The following is a 15,272-nucleotide window of genomic DNA, read 5'->3' on the forward strand; positions in this document are numbered from 1 at the left end:
GGCTACGTGTGGTGCGAAAGAAGTTGAACGAATGTACACACAGTGCGGGAGAAACGGTGAACCTCGTCGGAGAGAACGCCACGCTTGCCAGGCACAGTGTCTTCAAGTACCTGGGCCTGGATCCCAGGGTTGTTATCGCCCTTCTCTGCTCGGTGTCTCCGACTTGAGAATTTGTCTCGGACCCCCGAAATCTCGTCATCATCGTCATCATCGCCACCGTCGTCGTCATCGTCATCATCATCACCATCATCATTGTCGTCATCTGTTAGCGACGAACGGGGCATCACGAATTCCTGCTGCCGCTGTTGTTTTTACGCGCCTCGTGAAATTTTAAAAAATTGTATCTGGTTATTGTGCCCCCCCCGTGTCAACCCCCCACCCATCTACCCCTCCCATCTCTACCCCCCCCCCCCCTTGGCACCCCGCAGTGGACAAGACGCACTACATGGTGGGCAGCTACGGTCCGCGCGGCGAGGAGTACGACTTCACGACCCCGCTGGAGGAGGCGCCCAAGGGGTTGCTCGCCCGCGGCACCTACAACGTCAAGTCCCAGTTCACCGACGACGACCAGCACGACCACCTCTCCTGGGACTGGAACATCACCATCAAGAAGGAGTGGAAGGACTGAGCGGTGGCGGCGGCGTTGTCGGGGGGGGGAGGGGAGAAGGAGGAGTAGAGGGGAGATGGTGGGGGAGGGTAGGGAGGGAAGGAGGAGTAGGATAGATGGGGGGAAGGAGAGAGATGGGGGGAAGGAGAGAGGAGAGGGGAAGGAGGAGGGAAGGGGTGTTCCCGGCAGGGCTTAATTTCAACCGGTATCTTCGTGCGCATCACGAAAAAAAAAGACTCGCATGTGTACGTGCTGACGACGCTGTTGCTTTGCACATCTTTAGTGTACGGCTCTTGACTCGACGCACGGTACCCACGCACACGGCGTGCGCGAGCGGTGACGGCGATTGTCAGGGGTCGCGGTTCATGCGGAATTTTCGCACCAAGCGTAAATTCTATTAAAAAAAACTAATTTCAACTCGGTTCCTCGTTTCTGATACTTGCCGGCGGTGATGTCACCACCGCCGCCGGACGGCGACGCCCCACGGCCCTTTGCGCTCGCGATCCGCCAACTTCCCGTTCGTGCTGCCATCTTGTAAAACCACCGCCTTGTAGCCGCGCGCCGCCATTCGGCCGTGCAGGTGACGAACGAGCGATGGTTTTATCGGCTCGAACCTTTCGGGCCGACGACTCCGTCGGGTCTTTCGTTTTTCTCTCGGATGACGCGCCGCGATGGTTTTCTGATTTGGATTTTCGTCATTTCTCTGCGAAACTCGTCGGGACTGAGAACGCCACGTTCACCAGGCGTGTGCCGTGTCTGCAAGCAGCTGGGCTTGGATGCGAGGCTTCTTATCGTCCTCCTCTGCTCGCTGTCTCTGACTTGAGAATTCATCTCGGACCCCCGTACTCCCACCGCCGTCACCACCGTCAGCTCGTTAGCGACGAACGGGGGGGGGGGGGGGGGGGGGCCTTCGGAATTCCTGCCACCGGTTTTTGTTGTTGTTTTTGCCGTCGCAAACATCACTCGGGTAGCCGTCACCGGAGAATTCTACTTTTTAGTTTGCGTCGGTGACCCAGATAATAATATTTCCGCGCCCGGTACACTGCGTCCAGTATTTTTCTCCTCGCTGTTGCCGTGGCTTTTACACCACTAGCCGACGCGTGCCTAACTCTGGCGCAGCATGCCAACAACACGGAGACTGAAAAAAGAAATATTTCATTTTGAGAAATTAAACCCTGCTTGTTGTTACTGCATGGTCAGTGCGGGGGGGAGGGAAGGGGGAGAGTGTGCTTCGCATGGCGTGTGTGTGTGTGTGCGTGTGTGCGTGCGCGCATCCGCGAGTCTTTGTTAATCGTCGTAGCTGGTAACTCGGAGGGGGGGGGGCATGGTTTGGAGTCTGCGGCTCTTAATTGTTTCCATGGTCCGGACGCCCTCCGCTCTTGACTAACGATACAAATCATCGCTGCTGCCGTCGCTCGCTCTCGATATTTTGCATTCTGAAAGCATTCCAGCAAAACCCCGTCGCCTTATGATTTTTCGACGATGTTTCTAACCGTTACCACTGGGGTTTTCTTTTTGTTTAAATATCCATTCCTCTATCTGCTTTGCGTTTGCTCGTTTTTATTTGCGTTATTGTCGGTGTGTGTGTGTGTGTTTGCGTGTGTGTTTTGAACTTTCAAGTCCCGTCGGTTAAAAACGACTTCTAACTGCAACTGACTACTGCTAACGCGTCAAACTTAAATGGGCTATCGACTCACAGGGCCAGCACCCACGTGGTCTGGGAAAAGGGGGCAGGGAGAGGGAGGGCAGCACCATCCCCCATTGTCTCGATGACCACGCCTCCAAACTCAAAGCACCAATAGCAGCCTCCTCCCATTGTCCCTCTAGCTCTGCCCCCTCAAACTCAAAGCACCAATAGAAATCCTCCCATTGTATCGCCTCTCCCCATTGGCCAGACGCCTCCTCCCAGTCAGCGAACGAGCTCGCACCCCCCGCGTTACCATTGGCTGGTGCCCTGTGCAGCTGTGGAGTCGATGGTTCCACGGTGGCGAGATGTTCACCACCTCACCTGGTCTACAGGAGGACGTGGGTTCGATCCAAACCCCTTGACGCCTGCTGCTGTATATTTGGAGTTTGCGTGTTCTCCCTGTCGCTCCCCGTGATCGCGTGGATTTGTTTTTTTTCTCCTGGTCCTCCACATTTAGAATCAACATTGTGCATTTAGAGTGTTTTGGCTGTCTGTACATTTCCGCGTAATGAGAAAAGCCACTTCGTCGAGCTATCATTTGTGATGGCCAGGCCGATTCTTAAAAAAAAAGCTATACAGTTCAGCGGGTCTTACCTGGTAAAGTAAAATAAAAAATAGTTTAGTTTTAGAAACGAGTGTCCCATTCACTTTAGCAGGGTTACAGGCGCAGCCCTGCAATAGCTTGGCTCACCCCACTTGGTGGAAGGGCTCCCACTGGAGGGAGCTCCTCGAGAAGAGGGTGATTTGGTCTACTCTTTCACATTGACCGAGACGCGTTGGAAGAGCCACCTTTTCGATGAATCGGGGTTTAAAGTGACCTCCATTGTCGCTTGCGTTGAAACCTCGATTGCGTTTCCGAATCACTTTCAATAATAATCGCGGATTATACTCGACGCCAAATGGCTGAGCAACCGCTGGGCGAAATGCGGTGCTGTTCGATTCACGTTTGGACAATTGATGGGGACATTGATTTACAAATTGTGGATTCACCATTCCCGTGTGGTGATACAAGCTCGAGGCCAAGTCTGCTTGGTGCTCTTTAATGTTTGCTTTAATTACCTCTCAAATAAATGCGTTGATGACGTAACTAATGAGAATGCAACACATTCGTCAACAACAACAACAGCAATCAATTCCACGATCTGCCTAATTGTATTCGGTCCTTTTACGGCAACTGTTGTTGACAAATGTGTTGGGAGCATCGAAGCCAAATTCCATCGCGCGATCACGGGCGGGGAAGTGGACAGCGAGAGTCCAATCAATGGGACACGCACGTGATTCGTTTCGTCCGACCGCAGGTGGGATTCTGCCTCGTCAGGCTATGAGGCAGACAGCAGACAGCCCCCCCCCAGAAAGGCAACAACAACAACAACAAAATCGGTCGCTGTGCACAACCAACACAAGAAGTGAAACCGAACCGCAAAATCTTACAGCAGTCGCCGGATCGCAAGACGCGTGCCCCGGGTGTTCATTGCCTCGTCTTGTGCACGCGAGGTCTGTGGGTTCGATCGTGGCCCTGACCGTCTGCTGCATAAGTTGCATGGACGGTTTGCGTGTCTGTCTCTCTATCTCTCTGTGTGCCGTGGTCGCGTGGATTTTTCTCCGGGCTCCTCCGGGTTTCCCCCCCCCCCCCTCCACATTTAGAATCGACATCACGCGTTTTAGTGTATTTGGCCACTGCTATTCCCGCGTGATTATAAGCCACTTCGTTGAGCTATAATTTGTGATAGCTATGTTGCTCAGCGGGCGAAATAAAAATAAAAGTTTCGTTTTAATAATTTAGTAAGACGCACCTACTTGACACAGCGCCGCACCAACCCCTCTCAACAACAACATCAACAACATCGAGCCTCGTTTGTGCCCGAGTGCCAACACAGTTACACGTCTCGTCTCGCGCGCACCCCCCACCGGATTATCACAATCGCACGGCACCACGCACGCCACAACTTGTGCTAGAAATCCAGCGGGTGGCGAAAGTGCGTCCATTCATAATCCGCCGAAGGAATCGAGCCAGCGGTCTTGCAAACACAAAAAAAGATTTCCCGATCCGGAGATCGTTTCCATCCTCGAACCCAGTGGTTTTTCACGAATGTTCACATTGGGGGGGGGGGGGGGGGGGGGGGTGGGACAGGGGCGACTTTCGCCGGTAGGACGTCAATCTGTGTGAGGAGGGCCGCGACACAATTTGAAAACCATTTGTTGGAGTTTGACAGCGGCACGATGATGATGATGGGGGGGGGGGGTATCACAAGGCGTGTGCATTGTCGGGGTGGCCCGCTTGAGAGGCAGCGAGGGGGCCGCCAGTGTCCCCGCGAGACTTGCAATGAAGAACACCGCTCTCAGCGCCCCCCCTCCCCCTTCCTTCGTCTCTTCTCCCAGCTCGTCCCCATGCGTGCTCCATCCTCGTGCGCCCCGCTCCTCTCTACAACATGCGTTACTGCATCCCCCCCCCCCCCAAACCTCACCCCCAAATCGTCCTCGGCTGCGTCCATGTGACAGCAGCAGCAGTGGAGGACCCCCCCTACCCCCTCTGCCCCCCCCTTCCCCCTCCGCCCCCCCCCTTCCCCCTCCGCCTCCCCCTTCCCCCTCGGGCCCATACCCATCGTCGTGTGTGGATGTCCGCGTTGTGGTTGCTGGTCATCGTCGTGGTGGTGGTGGTTGATGACGCATCGCTTGCTCGTTCGTGATTTCGTTTCGGGTGCAGAGCCAGGAGGAGGAGAGGTTGGGGGAGATGATGGGAGATCAGTGTGGGGGGGGGTGTTGGTTCATGAGAGATGTTTGGGGGGGGTCCACCCCCCCCCCCGCCGCCTCCTGGTTGATGTTGTCCTCCTGTGATCATGTCCCTTGGGCTCCCTACTTCCTCTTGCTGCCTGGTGCGTTACCGCGGTGAAGGATGTCAATAAAGAACCGGAGTTGGGTCCGTCCGTGCTCTCACGATCGCCTGCATTCTCCTCCTCCTTTGCCCCCCCCTTCCCCCTCGGTTCCGATTCGAAGTGAGCGGCAGGTCGTCGAGCGCGGGCTGCAAAGAAATAAAATGGCCCAAAGCTCCCTTAACGGACAGCAACAAGCGGCACTAGTTGTGGGCGCCGCTAGGAGATGTTAACTACCTCGCCTGGTTACAGGAGGGTCGTGGGTTCGATCCCGACCCCTTGGCGCCTGCTGTAGATTTGGAGTTTGCGGTGTCTCTCTCTGCCTTGGTCAACGTGGATTTTTCTCCGGGTCCTCCGGTTTTATTCTCTCCACGTTGAGAATTAAAATCGCGCCTTTTAGAGTGTTTGGCTGCGTTAAATGTCCACGTGATTCTAAGCCACTTCGTTGAGCTGTCGTTTGTGGACAGGTGGCTTCTGAAAAAGAGCTCTGCAGCTCCGTGGGCCTTACCTGGTAAAATACGAAAACTTAGTTTCGTTTGAGTAATCACCCGGCCGCATGGCTCGGCGATAGTGAGTTGAGCGGCTTACAATCGAGAGGATTGATACGATGAGTGACAACTTTGTGTGGAAGTCAACATAGGAATGTGAATGAATGGACTCACCCCCGTCATAAGAACGTGGAATGTCGACCACTGGCTCAAGGGCTGTACACAGACGATGAGTGCCGTATCATGGCTCGTCAGAGCAGGGCACCACTTTTGCGTCACTCGGTAAAGGGTTACTGGATGCAGGGTTACTAGGTAAGGAAACACTTTGTTGAACTGAGGTAGTTTGTAAGAACCTGCTAACACGAGAGGCGATGTTGGGTGTGAGCGAGTTCAAAAGTGGATCGGTGAGGGGAAAGAATGGTTGTGACCTGCAGTGTGGTGGGTGAGTGGGTGAATGAGTGAGTGTGTGAGTGAGTAAATGAGCTGGAGAGTGAGTGAATGAGTGGGTGGCTGAGGGAGGGAGGGAGTGGCCGAGTCAGGGGGTGAATGAGTTGGTGAGTGAGTGAATGAGTGGCACAGTTAGGGGGCAAATGCGCTGGTGAGTGTGTGGTTGAGTGAGCTGGTGGGTAAGTGAATGAGTTTGTTAATTGAGTGAGTGAGTGGCTGAATAAGGGGGCGAGTGGTTGAGTGAGGAGTGAGCGAGTTGGTGAGTAAATGAGTGGCTGAGTGAGGGGGTGAATGAGCTGGTGAGTGAGTGAAAAAGTGGGTGAGGGAGTGAGTGGTTGAGTGAGTGATACTTTGGCCTGCAGTGTCGTGGTGATTGAACACAGTGGTGGGTGAGTTGATGAGTGAGTGGCGGATTGAGTGACTGATACTATGGCCTGCCGTATGGTGGTGGTGTTGGTGGTGGATGAGACGAAATGGGTTAGTGCCTTCCATGATAAGCTGAACTTCCATGAGAAACTGGACTTCCATAGTAAACTGGAATGCCATAATAAGCTGGACTTCCATGATAAACTGGACTTTCAATGTGAACTGGACTTCCATGATAAACTGGACTTCCAGGAGAAACTGGACTTCCATGATAATCTGGACTTCCAGGAGAAACTGGACTTCCATGGTAAACTGGACTTCTATAGTAAACTGATATTCCATGATAAACTGGACTTCCATGAAAAACTGGACTTCCATGATAAACTGGACTTTCATGGTGAACTGGACTTCCAGGAGAAACTGGACTTCCATGATAATCTGGACTTCCAGGAGAAACTGGACTTCCATGGTAAACTGGACTTCCATAGTAAACTGATATTCCATGATAAACTGGACTTCCATGATAAACTGGACTTCCATGATAAACTGGACTTTCATGGTGAACTGGACTTCCAGGAGAAACTGGACTTCCATGATAATCTGGACTTCCAGGAGAAACTGGACTTCCATGGTAAACTGGATTTCGATGGTGGACTGAACTCCCATGGTGGACTGGACGTCCATGGTGAACTGGACTTCGTGGTAAACTGGACTCCAATGGTGAACTGCACTTCCGTGGTCAGGGGTCTGCAACCCAACCAGCAAGAAGAAGAAACTTGTATTTTGTAGAGCCGCACTGCGGCCCTTAGAGAGCCACGTGGAGATCCAGAGAGGCAGGTTGCCCTGCACCCCGGGCGATACGGCCTTCACTGCAGGCGGCCGAGCGTTGTGCTGACCACCCACGCCCCTCTCGTGAGCCGTGCCGGCCTTCTTTAGGTGCTCGTGAACAGCACTGGCCCCAACAGTCTGTTAAGGCGAAACGGGCGACACGGTGGCGAGATGTTAACTCCCCCACCTGGTGTACAGGAGGTCGCGGGTTCGGTCTCGACCCTGACGCCTGCTGCTGTATATTATTTGGAATTTGCGTGTCTCTCTCCCCGTGGTCACGTGGATTTTTCTCCTGGGTCCTCCGGTTTTTCCCTCCACGTTTAGAATCAACATCACGCCTTCAGAGTATTTCGGCTGCTATAAATGTTGGGGGCATTTATGGCTGCTGTACATTTCTGCGTGATCAGCCACTTCGTACGGCTATCATTTGTGAGAGTGCAGGTCGCTTCTGAAAACAAAGAGCGACATCGCTTCGTGGGGCCTTATCTGGTCAAAAAAAAATATTCTTGGGTCTTTCGGTAAAGTCACGTAGATAGGTTCAAAGAAAATAACAAAAAATAACAACCTATCTACGTGACTTTACCAAAAGACCCAAGAATATGAATTCCTGCAGTCACGAAAGCTTTAAGTAAAAAAAATAGTTCAGTAGAGTTTTTAGTTGATCTTTGCCTTCATACTCTTTGGTTCTTCCGGTAAAGTCACGTAGGTATAAAATAAAATAAATTGCAACGTTTCGGGCACAACACGCGTCCATCATCAGGTGCCTTCATATTTACTGCCGCGATGTCACGAGCGCGGGGCGCCTCTGCACGCAAGTTACGGTGCTGTTTAGCCACGCCGCGATGCGGCTAGTGGTGGGTGGGTGGGTGAATGAATGAATGAGTGAGTGGTGGGTGGGTGAGTGGGTGAATGAGTGAGTGGGTTTCCCGTAAACGCGGACAGATGGATCGTCCCTTACCGTCTGTGTGCACGGCACGCGCAAACTCGCGGGGAACACTCTCGAAGCAGCACGGGGTGTGTGCGTCTTTGAATTGCATTGTATGGAGGCTTTAATTATTTACTGCAGAGCCGTATACAATTACAGATTTGCATTGTTGGTGTATGTATTCGTGTTGAACTTCTTTAGACACGTAGCTAGCCAACCGTTCTAATCGGAGGTGCGGGGGGAAAGGACAACACGAAAAAACTGCTCTCAAGAAAATGAGCAGAGGCATCGATCAGCCTCCCCTTGTACAATATTTGTACCAGATGGGAATTCCTCTGGCACTGCCATGGAAGGCTTCTCAAACTACGTGGTCTAAAAAATATATTCAATAATGTAGGAGCCAGCGGGCATCCCTGTCGCACCGCAAAGTGAACAGAAAGTAGCTCTCTCTCCCAGCCACGCGCAGCTTTACCCGAGCCAGCCCAACATCATGAAGGTCCTCAATGATTGCAAGCATGTACGTACGTGTCACGAACGCTGTCTCTGGTGTGGACCAATCAGTTTCAAAGACAATGAATATACTATCAGAGTATGTTCTTTGTTTGCATTTGACCACACGTTTTTTGTGGTTAATGCAGACATGATTCCTTGCAAAAGGTTTCAGTTTGGTGTTTTAACATCTTAACACCCGTTTTATTGCCAGAAAAAATGGGGAAAACCTATTCTCATACGTATGTATGTTTAACTTCTTTCGCACCGTACGCCTGCCACCCGTGCTAATCGGAGTTGCGTGGGAATGCCAAGGAACTAAAAACAGTAGCAAGAGCGAACGTAAAATGAACGGGTCACCCGTAGTGTAACGTCTAAGCGTATCTTCTCCATATACGACAAATTACAATTGGAAAAGAATGAAACATAAAGATAACACGATACGCTCGTCACTGTGGCCTCAAGAGAACAACAATATACGCGTTGTAAATGTCGACGTTTCGGGCTATGACCTTTCTTCGTGGAACCCGTACGAGGCTTGCAGCCGGGCACATCCGCGATGCCCTTTTCGCTGTGGAGGGTGAGAGGCCACGTGTCCTCAACTCGTTAGAGTCGGGGGCCCGGCACGGTCGCCCCGACTCGCCACACCCTCGGGACAGCTTTGGCAAGAGTCGCCTGTGGGTCACCAGCGTGACACAAGCAACAGATCCCAAGTCTAACCCTCGCCCGCGTCTAAACACTCACCCCCACCCCTACCTGGACTCGAACTCTCACTCCGACTTAAACATTATCCTCTACGTAACCCTCAACGTACCCTGAGGCATAACGAAGGGGTCCGGCAACCTGGTGGTACCAGAGCTGCATGCGGGGAGTCTCTTTAGAGGCTGCTTCGTGACGGTATCTTATGAAGGAGCCACCGTCTCTCGTGTTCACCACGTGGCATTGCGGCTCTTGAAAGATTGAGTTGTGTTGGGTTTTTTTAAAAAATCGAATTGTGAAAAAAAAGTCTCGTCGTTAATTTTGTTTGCCGACCGCCACTGGGATGTAATCATGACTCAAACTTTAGTCTCAACCCCAGAACAACCCTGACCTGGGGACGTGTCAAGTTTATTCTGTTTATTAACCAGGAGATGACTTAAGAGGCAGAGACAAACAGACAGAGAGAGAGAGAGAGCAGGACAGGACCTCAGAATAAGATGCTTTAGTTATTCTGGATAAATCCGATGAGCTATGAAGCTCTTTGTTTTCACAGTTATCCATCCGCAAGAGTGGCCTGGGTCACTAACGTGACTGTAAAGACTTTAAGATTAACAAACAACAACAACATCGCATGCGTCAACAACATCGTGTGGCTTTCAAAATAAAAACATTTCTATAAATCTTGACGTAAAACTTTCGTGACCGCAGGGATTCATATTCTTTGGGTCTTTCGGTAAAGTCACGCAGGTAGATTCAAGTTAATAAAAATAAAATAAAACTACGACGTTTCGATCACAACACAAGCGATCGACATCATCGTCCTCCTGATGACGATCGCTTGTGTTGTGATCGAAACGTCGTAGTTTTTTGTTTCTTTAATTTATTTTTTATTTTAAGGGGACGTCCATAAATGACGTCACGCGATTTTGGACGATTTTTGACCCCCCCCCCCCCCTCGTCACACGGCGTCACAAAAAGTCAACCCCCCCCCCTAAAATATGACATCAAAAACCTCTACCCCCCTCCAAATAAAACATGCTTCAAATAACTTTAAACTATTGTGATTCTAGTGCGTATTTAATGTGGCGCTGAACTCTGATGTTGTAGGAGAAAACATTTATTAAAAAGTCTATTTAATTAAGTAGAACGTGTTGTCTGTATTTATTTAAAGTTGCGCATTCTTATGTGACGTCACATTTCTCAACCCCCCCCCCCCTCGTCACACATCGTCCCAAATGTCTGACCCTCCCCCCTAGGTGCGTGACGTCATTTATGGACGGCCCCTAACCTATCTACGTGACTTTACCGAAAGACCCAAAGAATATCAAATAAATATAATAGGCGACGTTTCGGGCAAATACCTCGCCTCTTCTTTACATCACAGAGAGAGAGAGAGAGAGGTCAGATAGGTGGAGACAGATAGTGTCAAGTCGAGTTCTCATGGGGGGGGATAAGCGGTGTCGTACAGCATCAGCTGCGTCCAGTTGATAACCGGCAGAGGCGACGGGGCGCGTGGCTCTGAATGCAGACCGCGAGTTTTAGGACAACCAAGGTGCTGTTGAAGTTTTACTGTGCACTGCAGATGCCTGCGTTGAAATCGGACCCATACATCTACGAACGGATAGGGAGGGCCCTTTCCTGTAAACACTTGGCAGTTCACCAGAGGTGGAGTAAGCGAGCGTGACTGCTGATGAGATTCTGAATGTCGAAACCAGACCTTGCCTAGACGCACCTGGCACTGCACCAGAGGTGGAGTAAGCGAGCCTGACTGCTGATGAGATTCTGAATGTCGAAACCAGACCTTGCCTAGACGCACCTGGCACTGCACCAGAGGTGGAGTAAGCGAGCCTGACTGCTGATGAGATATTGAATGTCGAAACCAGACCTTGCATAGACGCACCTGGCACTGCACCAGAGGTGGAGTAAGCGAGCTTGACTGCTGATGAGATACTGCATGTCGAAACCAGACCTTGCATAGACGCACCTGGCACTGCACCAGAGGTGGAGTAAGCGAGCCTGACTGCTGATGAGATACTGCATGTCGAAACCAGACCTTACCTAGACGCACCTGGCACTGCACCAGAGGTGGAGTAAGCGAGCGTGACTGCTGATGAGATTCTGAATGTCGAAACCAGACTTTGCCTAGACGCGCCTGGCACTGCACCAGAGTTGGAGTCAGCGAGCCTGACTGCTGATGAGATACTGCATGTCGAAACCAGACCTTGCCTAGACGCACCTGGCACTGCACCAGAGTTGGAGTAAGCGAGCCTGACTGCTGACGAGATACTGAATGACGAAACCAGACCTTGCCTAGACGCACCTGGCACTGCACCAGAGGTGGAGTAAGCGAGCGTGACTGCTGATGAGATACTGAATGACGAAACCAGACCTTGCCTAGACGCACCTGGCACTGCACCAGAGGTGGAGTAAGCGAGCCTGACTGCTGATGAGATACTGCATGTCGAAACCAGACCTTGCCTAGACGCACCTGGCACTGCACCAGAGTTGGAGTAAGCGAGCCTGACTGCTGACGAGATACTGAATGACAAAACCAGACCTTGCCTAGACGCACCTGGCACTGCACCAGAGGTGGAGTAAGCGAGTCTGACTGCTGACGAGATACTGAATGACGAAACCGGTCCAGAGTCTTGCTCGTATTAAGCCAAACACGCTTCTGCTGAAATTCCGTCTTCCCAGAAGGCCGTGCGGCACCTTGCAGCCTTGCTTAGACCACCAACTCAAGATCCCCACAATCGTTGGCCGCGTGATTTTAACGAGAGGCAGCAGAACAACGAGACAGCAGCATAACAAACCTGTTTCGTCCTCGTTAGAAATCATCGGTGAATTAGAGCCATCACTGCCTGGTCCGTGTGAACGAGCTACCCCGGCGCACTGTGGTGGTGGTGGGGGAAGATTTAGCGCAACCCTCGCGGAATTAATTTCATCCGGGCCATTAGCAACTGGCACACCACATTAAGTACGCATATCGCTGTGGTTGTTTCAGTTTCATTTATTTGGTATAGCTCTGTGAGCCATTCGGCGCTTGAATCAGGTGCAACCGCAACAAACAAAAAACGAAAACATGAACAAGAAAACATTTTAAAGTGACTATGCCCAAACAGAAAAATCCAGGAAAAAACTGCAGAAATCTTCCGAGTGGTTGCGTGTCATCCACCGACTCCAGTCTACCCAGTGACCCAGTAACGACATCATGAGCTCACGGGGTGCTGCAATCGGTCAGGCCCGCCCGCCCGCCCTCCCCCAATATTTCATTTGTCTCGAGCGGTCGCACTTAGGCAATATTATATCGAGGCCTTCCTCTCGCCTAATCACATCCACGTTACCGTCGGCACAACCACAGCGAATTGAAACACTGTCGTTGAAAACAGATCTCAAGGTGGTTGCCAAGGGGGCCTCAGCTCCTGGGTCTACCAGTCAACGTGGAAATTAATTTGAAAAAAAATGTTACGTAACCCCAGTGGCGAATGAAGCCACGGAGATTCCGATGATCGCATTGCAACCTCATCCGCGGCTTCTATCCCGTTCCCAAAAACGAGAAGCCCGGCAGCAGACATGGAATCATAAACGTGACTGGCAGTTGGGTTTAGTTTATATTCAAGTACCCTGTGAGATAAGCGGCTCCTAAGTCGGGCTTCGTCAATAAAAAAAAAACACTCACACACCCTTTCAGAGAAAAATAAATGAGCACAAAAAAACTGATGAATCAATATTATTCATAGTAAATGTTTTGGGTTAGATCGCGTAAGTACAAATGTTGTGTCGAAACCCTCCACCACCCGACACAGCCAATCAGTATAAAAATGCAAACTAGTTACTCGTGTGGTGTATCGGTGGAGGCTTTCGACATTTTTACTTACGCGATCTTACCCAAAAACCTTTATTATGCAGATAACAAATAATATAATTTCAAGTAAATAAACATTTCTTCTAAAATGTTTAGCCAATTAAGGAACCCCAAAAAAGTGCGAGATTAAGGAAATAAAAGGTGTCAGTGGTAAAACACGGCGTTACCCAAGAAACACTCAATTTAAATCTCTAATAAATCTTTTTTAAAAAGTAGAAATTCGCTATCAATCAGAGGGGGCTACAACGTGGAGGATGGTACTGGTGAGAGGTGGGTGGGGCGCTGGGAGTTCGATGGGAGCGAAGATTGGGTAAAGCGGGGGCGGGGGGGCCATGCGGGGGTTGGAGGGGGGAAGAGGGGGTGGATGCGGGGAGCGGGGGAGGATGTAGGGGGAGGGGCTTTGGGGCGCGAGGGGCTATTGGGATTGGCGCGTGGGGAGTGATACGACCATGGGATGGAGACACTGGACACAGGGGGACACGGGGGGGACACGGGGGGGGGGGGTGGACAATGATAAGGGGGGCGGGTGATGGGTTGATGAGAGTGGGGGGGGCTGGAGGAGCTGTTGGAGGGGGGGCCGGGGGGAGGGGTGGGAGGGCGAGGGGAGGGGTGGGGGGAGGGGGCAGGGCAGGGGAGGGTTGGGGGGAGGGCATGGGAGGGTTGGGGGGAGGGCGAGGGGAGGGGTGGGGGGCAGGGCAGGGGAGGGGCGGTGTACACGCGATAGTTTTAGTGGAAGTCTCCGTGACTCAGTTTTACGGAAATCCGAGGCGAGGGTGCCGCTCCGCGTCTGCACGGCACGACGGGAGGCAGCGAGCGTTCAATTATTCAGGGCGTCATTCACCCTCGACCGTTCATTCAACACGCGCACCGATTCACTCACCCGTTGACGCGGCAGAGAAATGAAAGTTAAATAATGGTGTAAAAAAAAATCGTCAAATAAATTATTTTCGCTCTTTTCCTCCTTCCGCTTGTTGAGCAGACGAATCCGTTGCCACTCGAGTTGATTGTTCGTTGTGAAAGTGTTGTGCTTTGCGTGTGGGTTCGATCGCGTAGATATGTGTGTCGTTAACCCACCACCACCACCAACAACAACCCTGTGTCGGCTGGTGGCGAATTTACGACACATTTTCGCGATCTAACCCACGCAAAAACAAAACCACTTTATTCTTGCATAATATTGGTCGCGAAAGCCCACTACGCGTTAAATTCAATCGATTGGCTTTGTTGGGTAGTGAACTATCATATCTATACGGGACCCTTGTTTCTCATCATCTTGATCGTACAGGCAAAACACATTCCTGCGGAGGGAGCTGGTAGGAACACGTTGGGTTGCTCGGTCAATGGCCAGGGTCAACGGCGGCGTGGTGTATTCCGCAAATATGCCCGACTGTGAGGGCGGGCACAAGCCGGCGTGAGTTGGTTAAACGTTGAGTTTTATAAGGGCACCACGGGGTGACCAGGCCCTCCCCACCCAGCCCCTCCCCTTAAACCCCCCACCCAGCCCCACCCTCCCCAGCCAGCCCCTCCCCACCCTCCCCTCTCCACCCAGCCCCACCCCTCCCATTTTTGGATGCACGACGGACGGACGCAATAATCCCCTGTGGGCTGGTGTAACCAGGAGGTTCCTACCAGTAAAAGGGCCCCATACATCTATAACTGCTCAACAACCCGAGCTATGAATGCTTTGATCATTGCATTGCCCTTGTACTGTTCGCCTTTTGACATTGTGAATGCTACACGGGGGGAGAAAGGGAGGGGAAATCTTCGTCTTTTGTTGGTGGCACGAGCGGTGGCGAAAGGTGACCGTGGGTTGCATCGAGAAAACGCCTGTGCCTGTGATCCACACAGCGAAGAAAGGGAGCGATGGGTTCATCCAGCAGTGGATCGTGACTATAAATTGTCTGGAGTAGGGGGGAGGGGTGGTGGTGGTGGTGGCCGCTCCTCCTCTTCCCCGAGGAGCCTCCCTCGGCCCCCCCCCCCCCCCCCACGTCCTCCCGTGGC

At 51.8% G+C, this 15,272-nt stretch overlaps 1 protein-coding gene across 4 annotated transcripts in view; it reads left to right on the top strand.

Annotated features, from left to right (window-relative positions):
* Positions 1–5,229, top strand: part of LOC133348056 (rho GDP-dissociation inhibitor 1-like) — a 46,266-nt gene extending 41,037 nt beyond the window's left edge. For all 4 annotated transcript variants that reach the window (XM_061560894.1, XM_061560895.1, XM_061560893.1 and 1 more), the window contains exon 6: positions 429–5,229. In XM_061560894.1, coding sequence (XP_061416878.1) covers positions 429–628 — 200 coding nt within the window. In that variant the 3' untranslated portion in view covers positions 629–5,229. The remainder of the gene's footprint in view (positions 1–428) is intronic.
* The last annotated feature ends 10,043 nt before the right edge of the window (positions 5,230–15,272 follow it).

The sequence above is a fragment of the Lethenteron reissneri genome, chromosome 26 (assembly GCF_015708825.2).
Source record: "Lethenteron reissneri isolate LAM-NWPU_2019-01 chromosome 26, ASM1570882v1, whole genome shotgun sequence".
Lineage (NCBI taxonomy): Eukaryota > Metazoa > Chordata > Hyperoartia > Petromyzontiformes > Petromyzontidae > Lethenteron > Lethenteron reissneri.